We start from the raw sequence: 8,650 nt of genomic DNA on the forward strand, positions 1-8,650 counted from the left end.
AGTAATAGCATACATTAATCTGCTCGTTGTTTCCTTTGTATTGTACACATGATATTGATATGTTTAATTTAATTTTACTTTCAGATTCACTACGAACACAACGTTCTAGCAGCGTCGTGTACGGAATGCACCGTCGAAATATGGATTCCAGCTAATCACAGTATTTCTCATGTTTTGTGAGGTACATTTTTTTAATATATACAGATAAGAAATGAAAAGAATATGTACATATGTTTTACAAGAAAACAAATGTATTATATTTTTTAACCAAAAATATTCAAGCTGTAACTTATGTGATATTAAAAACGCTTTAGAAACCTGTAAAAAAGGAAACATTTCCTAAACATATTTGTACTTCTTTTTTTGTAAGTTTGTTACCAGAGTAATAATTCTTATTGGAGTTAATATGTTGTGGTTGTGCTTGCTGTTGCTGCTGTATATTTAAGTATGTAAGTGACTCATTTGTTAGAGAATCATGATTATTAAAAGAATACTTGTTGTGCTATTGATCTGAGAGTTAACCTAGCTTTTTAAGATGAACTTAATATTTATGAACAATTAGCTTTTCTTTTTCTAATTATATGTTGCGAAGAATAATTTTTTATATTACTTTGTATGTGCATTATAGTTATTTATCATTTTATATCAAATATATAACTATCGCCTTGTATAATTATCATAATGAAGAATAAATTGTGTATAATTGTTTATTTACGAGGGCAAGTAAATAAGTAATATGTGTTTCCAAATAAAAAAAATAAAAGCTTTTCATTTCGGAAATATATGAGAACTTTGGATATACATCAGTTTTGTCTCTTTTGTGGGAGCACGGTGGCTCAGTGCTCACCTTTGGTGCGAGGGTCTCCTGGTTCGATCCCAGGCCGTTTGTGTTTACGGTGGATAACATCATGTCCATGGATTTCCTTGAGATACTTCCATTTCCTCCCACATTTTCATTCCTCCAGTCAATTATTTTCGTTATTCATCCGTTTCCTTTAGCCGAAAGAGCATAATCGTGGAACCTAAAGCTAGAAAGTTGATTTAATTTCATTTGTAGTCCCATTATTCGATATGTCCGCCATTTTGAATAACTTTTCCGATATATAGAATCACGGGATAAGATTGTGGCCAGAGGCGTAACTATTATGGCGCGAAACCCCGCAATGCAGGGGAGCCCGACACTTCTAAGGGGCCCTTCACGCTAGCCTCCTAATAGGTCGAATCAACATCCTTTCCAATTTTGTACGTATTAGTCGGCAATGTTCTTCCACCCTCCCATTTTTAGACTATCTTTGGCTTTTTTCTTTCTAATTTTCGGCTCTCGGAATTTGGCTGTTTTATTATTATTATTTTCATGAGTTTTGTGAAGATAATCACCTCAGAGCCAGTGAATCAAACTTTAAAATTAACATCTACATTAAATTATTTGACATACTAAATTCATAATTACATTGTCTTTTTACATCTTTGCGTGATACAGTATCCAAATTTTCCTTTTTGTTTCCTGCCAATATAATTCATCTTAGTGATGATGAAATTCTAAGAAGGGCACCGCAGATACTTCAAACAACTTTGAAGTGTTGGATATTGGTATTGTTTTTTTCGTTTTTCGATGCAGTAGTTCGCTTTATGAAATAGCTGAAATCTGAAATAAGTGTTCAGAATTATGTGTTTGATCTAACAAGGCTTTTAATTGTGAAATATAAGTCATTGGCGTCTAGCGTTTCAGAACTTATTACCGCGTATTTGCTGTTTTTGACGCTCCCTGTCTCTGTCAGTTCTGCGGAGAGATTCTCAAAATTGAAATTAATAATAAAATAAAACTATATGAGAAGCACAATGGACCAAAATAGGTTAAATATGCTAGCACTGCTCTCAGTAAATGCAGACGGAGCTAAAGAAATGGGTGTACAGGAGTTAGTAAAGGATTTTGATGACAGGAAAGCAAGAAGGAAACCATTCAATTAATTCCTGCTACTCTTCATGGAGACTGCCGTTACTGACTGCAAAGAGGTAAGCCCGTCTTCCATTCTGAAGCTTAGTGAATAAATTTTATGTATTGTTATTATTATATTATTATTATTATTTATTAAATAATAATAAAACTAACCCTTCCGACACAACAAACGCATATATATTATTATTAAGCCCACAAACAAAAATCCTGGTTACGCTACTGTTTACAGATACAGGGAAGTATGGTTATTTATTATGTTATCTATCATTCCACAAAATAATGTTAAGGTAGGGGACCTGGTTAGTCTCTTGCGGGGGGGGGGGAGCATAAAATGTAGTTACGCCACTAATTGTGACTTGCAGTGGTTTTGAGACTTGATTGTTCAAATAAGGAGCAAATTGACTCAGAAGTTAAATGCTCATCTGTGACGCGAAAAGTCGCTAGTTCGATCCCAAATTGTTGAGTTTGTGATGAACACTGTCGTATCCGTATATTTTCTTAGGATTCCTCTCTACAGGCATCGTATAAACACTTTACCTCTAACAAAAAGTCTCGTGGACAGCACAGCATTGTCTTCGTTGTTTCTCAGAGGAAATTGTGTCGCAGGACTTTGGTTCGCAAATGTCGACTGACTGTCCCTGTTTAACACTGAAGAAAAATCAACATTTTTTTTTTTTTTTTTTCGTGCTTATGTACATGATGAATGTGGCTTCCTACTACGAAGATTTCATTTGGAAAGAGTGAATAACAGAGAAACTATCAACTAACAAGTATTACTTATTTAGCATTCTTTGTTTTAGACTATAAATCACTTTTTATGCCAAATGTCTAAACAAACCAGCTTTAGGAAAAGTTTGGAATCATACTTCAGTCACCTATATTCACTACTATTAAATTGCACGTGATCAGTGTACTTTTGTTACGTAATCATGTTTGTTTTATATAGATATGTGTGTAGTCGTAATCCAAATTGCATCATAACTTGTTAATAATTTAGTTCTCTCTACTACTTCAAAGAAAACTACTTAAATATATCAATTAGCTGTGAAGGTATTATTAAAAGAATATGTAGGGAAGGAGTGGTATTTTCACAAACGAAAATAGGTAATACATAGGAAGGCATTGGGCCACGGTGACTCAGTAAAAGGGCGTTCACCTCTGGTGCGTGGGGTCCTTGATTCGATCTCAGCTCGCGCCAAGTGAGTTTTGTGGTGGACAAACACAGTGTGGGTGGGTTTTCTCGAGGTTTCTCCCGTTTCCTCCCACTTTCTTCATTCCACCATTTCATTTCTCATCATCACCGTCTCCTTCAGCCTAGCCTGCATAACCATGGGACGTAAAACTTAGAAGATTTCATTTCATTTCATTTTGTAGTAAAGAATTGTCGTTAAAGTCACGTACATTGTGGCCCTTCTTCCGTGATTCTTTTGTACTAGAAGATATTCGATACTCTATCAAGTATAAGGTCAAATAAAAAATGAAAAGTTTCAACGTGATTTAACTTGAAAGATTTAGAGGAATATCTTTAAAATAAAACTAAAGAAAATTTGTAAAGATGATCTATATTGGATTTTTTTTTACTTTTTTATTTTATTTATTTATTTATTACTGATTGACTTTTCATTACTACAAACTGATGGTATCTGATTGTTTAGTTGCTATGATAAAGTCAGGCTATGGTTACGGAAAGACAAGAAGCTGCAGACCTCGCTTCTCGAACATGTCGATGCATCAAAGTAAAAGAATTGCCTTTAAAATCAAGAACAAATAAAAATGTGTATGTTTTTCTGGTAGTTGAATGAATTATGCGACTTAATGTTGTCAGTATTAAGTTGATTTTAAAACTTATTAAACTAAACTTACTGTTGAAGAACAACAGGAAAATCTGATTACTGGCTTGGCTGAAACTCGAAATCATGATCTCCCATTTGCGAGGCTGATGCTCTATGATTCGAGGAACCAGACAGTTGCTTAGTTGCTTCTTGTTGTGGCTACCAAGCAGACAGTGTCTAGCAGTTTTTCATAGATGTGGTTACAAGTGTTACAGGTGTTTGAAGGGAGTCTTCAAACAGATTATGATAGAAGATATTGTGTTGATTTGAATTAAAATTGAAGTTTTGAATTGTTTGTATTTGTGATATGTAATTTTGATGGTTCAATCAGGTATTTAATTTAGTGAAATGGTGAATTATTAAGAAGTGAATTTTCAGATGTAAGTTAGTTCGATTTGTGTTGTAGTCAATAACACTCACTGCGGGTATCAGGAAAATAAATAGAAGCAAAATGCACCAAGTTATATTGTAATTTGTGACCAGATAATTGTTGACTATTTGGATTTAGTTATTGTTTGAAATGTAAAAATCAAGTCATTTACAACATAGGTATAGTAAGGTCCAACAGACATATGAATTTTGAGAATGAATTGTTATTGTTGTGCAGTTTCACAAAATATCGTCAAGCTGAGAAAAATATTTCACGTAACTTTTTTTTTTTCTTTCTTTCTTTAAATGATACCCTTTCCCAACCGTTGTGTCACGACTAAGCAGTATGTCATACAGATCATAGGATGTGTTGCGAAACTTCAGAATTTAAAAATAAATGTGCTACCATGAAGACCAATGAGAGCTCCCTCGTGGCTAAGCGGTTAGCGTACGCGCCTTTCGGGTGGGAGACCCGGCTTCGATTTCCAGCGGGAGCTTATGTGGTTTGGATCCACGTTACTCTGTAGGTCCACGTCTCATATTGCCTCGCTGCTGAAAGAAACTCAAAATCAAATAAAATCAAGTCAGTGAAGACCTATGAGTCTAGACTTTATGTGAAACGATTAATTTTTAATTTTGATACCTTGAAAAATTCATTTAATTAATTTAGAGACAGATTGTACAGATTGCAGCCCAAGGGTACATTAGCAGCAACAATTCTTAACCCTATAATGCATGATTTTCTTTATTTTCTGTGGGAAAAAAAAAAAGTTTTGCAAAGAGAAAACAAAAATGAGTAACGGAAGTACCCGACGCTCAATAGTGCCATCTATGCGGAAACTGTGGAATTACAACTAGCTTCTAACCTTCCCAATCTGGTTCAACATGCATTAGCAACTACATACTGTTATGTAGGAAAGCACAGATTATTTACCACTAATACCCATATCTGTCCCACTATGCATTATAGGGTTACTTCTAACCTAAACTAAGTGTGTCCACAATATCGTAGGCGTGCAGCAAAGTGTGTCGTCACCCAAAAAAGTTTGGAAGACACTTCCCTAATTCATTTTACAATATTATTTTCTTGGCGCATGACCAAATAATTGTACATAAAGTGACAATATGCGTGCAAACTAATATACCATAAAAGCGATTATTCGTGAGAAAAACTCACGCCAACATGTGCTACGTGTTCACTACAAGCCAGAGTAAATCATTCTGGTTGAAAGCAGGGCAGGACAAAGCTGGTGGGGTCGCATAGGGGTATGTCCTTAGGAAGCTGACGCAAAACAATTGTGGCTATCCGCAAAAAGGATTATTCGTGCAAATAACACGCACCAACTTCTGTTAGGTAGTCACTACAAACATTAATCGTATCTACTTTCACAGTGCAAACTTTCTATATTGTTGGAGAATTATTTTAACAATATTGCATAATGGAAAGGTTCCGATAGTTTCAGATAGTCTTGATATTATGTATTATACAACAATGCTATACATGGCGTTTGGTGTGCTTCCATCGGTGTTTTCTGATGTATATTTTCATATTTTACTGTGCTCTTTTATATGTTCGAATGTATACAAGAGATATATGCTGGATTTCCGCTGTTTTCGTAATAAGAAGACTCTTCGTGCAGCAAAAAATAATATGAAGAGTAATGGTTTCATTGTGTAACCTTCATCTTCAAAGGACAAATACAGCTTTCCTACATTGTGTAGAAATACAGCGTCAGTGGAAAGTAATATCTTATATAACCCTCTTTCATGAGCAGGCACTCATTTTTAGCAGAAAATTTACTTTATTATTATTATTAATATTATTATTATTATTTGTCGACATTGTAAAACCACCCAGTCAGATCCAAGGGACTGGTAAATTTTGAGAATTAAGTTATTGAAATTTGCATACCAGGTTTCGACAGTAGCGATAATCCATCTTTGAAGAATCTGAGAGCTTTACTTGGTATCACATGGAGTTCGGGGTTCATGTCCCTATCTGTCCACCGATCACATGTTTTTCCAATTTTATTCCATACATCCTGGGTTTTTATGTGAAAATGAATAATTTGATGTAACCAAATATGTGAAAATGAATGACCCTGAAATAATAATAATTGTACTGCAAGGTTATTCTCAACCCCTAAGCTATTTATCTGTATCAGAGTTATACGCAGTTTTTAGTCAATACTCCACAAGAAGTCTAATAATGTTGTATCAGAGTTATACTCAGCTTCTCGGTCAATGCTTCACAGGAAGTCTAATCATAATAATGAATGGCAAAGTGTTCTTTATCTATGCGTCACGCTACTGCTAATAATAATCTGTCACGCTAACAGATGTCTCTAGCTGCGCTATTGGGTATTAAACCATGCAGGCGATTTACCGATTTGAATCTATTGTGACGATTTAATTGCAAGTTAAAATCTATTATTTTGATTTTTAATTGTTTCAAAATAAGACAGAAGCCGTAACTTTTGTATTTAAATTTGGACCATAATATTTGTATAACCGCATGTTTAGCCATCAAATTTCATGTATTTTTACGTTTATGATCTAGTTACTACAACCACTTGCACAATAAAAAATAATATTTTTTTATTATTTTAGGTAATTTATTGCTATTACAATCTTGAGTATGAGGAGGTCTTTGAATAAATGCGTATTGCATGGAGTTTGGGGTGGTTGATGGGGAAAAAGGTTAAAAGTAAACGATTATAGCTTTTAATTCAAACTATTTTAACCCTTTAGTGTATAGCGGGAGAAAGGTTCGGACGGAAGAAGTAGTAATAATTTTACTGCTATATGCTGTGCTGTGGCGGTTTATTCTGGATAAGTAGTAGAAAGTCTTAAAAAAAGTATTGGAAATAATATTATTGTTTTGCGTAGTAATTTTGACTAGATGTTAATTTAAAGGTTACTGCGTGAACTTTCGTCCCAAAGTATGTTTGGGAAGTTGTGCTCTCGAGTATTACCTTAGACCTATAAAGATATTTTATTTCGAATTCTGTCATATGTGATGATTTACTGTTTTCAGCAATAGTTGCCAAGCAAAAATTGTGTTTGTGACCGAAATTACAGACATTCAAAAGTATTTTCCTAAAAAGCACAATCATCCTTCCCTCTTCCTAGAAAATCAAACACTGATTTGGCCAAACCTGAATTTCATCATGTTTTATTTCTCTTTATGTTAATTGAGGTAAATGTGATAGTGTTCCGGTTTGTTGGTAGTTATTTTTTTTATTAAAAATATAAAATTATTAATAAAAATAGTAGACAATTAAAATTATTAAATGTTTGGAAAGTCTTAAGGTGATGTGTCACGTCTTATATAGCCTCGCTGCTGAACGGGACGTGAAACTCAAAATCAACTCAACTCTTCAGGTGAAGTATGATATTGATTTGTTACAAGTGAATTATTCATTTAACACCTCGCAAGAGATAAATGTCGTGGTTATATAGAAGGATGGCTCACTTATTTAAGCAAAGGATGTACAACAAAATGGAGACTTCGCAGAAAAATCCCAGTTTCTTTTTTATTTTATATTAGTTCATATTCATAATTGAAGGATTTTTAACGCAAACAAGAAAGTTGCTTTGAATTTTGAAAATGTACGCTCCATTATTTTTCCAAATGTTTTCCATTATTTTTAAAATTGAAAGCTTAAAAAAAAAGTTCCAAATTTTGATAACATATTTTTTTTCTACAATTTTCTAAAGCAAATGGCTCGCTTTCCATCCGAGCGATTCCACGTTAATCAGTAGGTCCCGTCTCATATAGCCTCGCTGCTTGATTTTAAACTCAAAATCACTTCAACTCAAATGTTTATTTTTTAAAAAATAATTTTCTTTGAGACCTATAACACAAGTTGCTCGCTGACTTAAATCCAAAATTTTTTCAGTGTACATCACAAAACTGAAAATTCCTCATATATTGGGCTGAGATTAACATGATTCTATATTCCAATCCAGTGTCCGCGAAATTACTAATAAAACACTTCAATTGTTTCCAGATTTTACAGTCATCTATCATGTTGAGTGTGGCATAGTATTAGAAATAGTCTAAACCTTCATAATCTATAGTTTTCAAAACATTCAAACTATGTATGTCATTTAACCCTTTAGCTGCTTCATTCTACTTAAATCGAACAACATTTTCTTGTTTTGCACTTGTTAGTTCGACCTCAGTCCACGATACGAAATTTTGTTTCTGCTTGATAAAGTTTGATAACGGGCCATACAACACACACACACACACAAAAGTGAGCTTCTTATTGACAGTGTATTCTTTTGCTCTAATTAGGGGCCACGGTGGCTCAATGGTAGAGCGTCCACCTCTGGTGCTTGGGGTCCCGGGTGCGATCCTAGCCCCCGCCGTGTGGACTTTGTGCTGGACAAACACCGTGCTCATGGGTTTTCTCGGGGTTCTCCTGTTTCCTCCCATTTTCTTCATTCTACCATTTCATTCATTTCTCATAATCACCATCTCCTT

The 8,650-nt window shown here is 34.3% G+C and overlaps 1 protein-coding gene across 3 annotated transcripts in view; it reads left to right on the forward strand.

Moving 5' to 3' along the window:
• LOC145672979 (F-box/WD repeat-containing protein 9-like) overlaps nt 1-8,220 on the forward strand; it is a 64,556-nt gene extending 56,336 nt beyond the window's left edge. For all 3 annotated transcript variants that reach the window (XM_081742260.1, XM_081742262.1, XM_081742261.1), the window contains one exon: nt 85-8,220. In XM_081742260.1, coding sequence (XP_081598386.1) covers nt 85-180 — 96 coding nt within the window. In that variant the 3' untranslated portion in view covers nt 181-8,220. The remainder of the gene's footprint in view (nt 1-84) is intronic.
• The last annotated feature ends 430 nt before the right edge of the window (nt 8,221-8,650 follow it).

The sequence above is a fragment of the Thermobia domestica genome, chromosome 16 (assembly GCF_964235325.1).
Source record: "Thermobia domestica chromosome 16, izTheDome1.hap1.1, whole genome shotgun sequence".
Lineage (NCBI taxonomy): Eukaryota > Metazoa > Arthropoda > Insecta > Zygentoma > Lepismatidae > Thermobia > Thermobia domestica.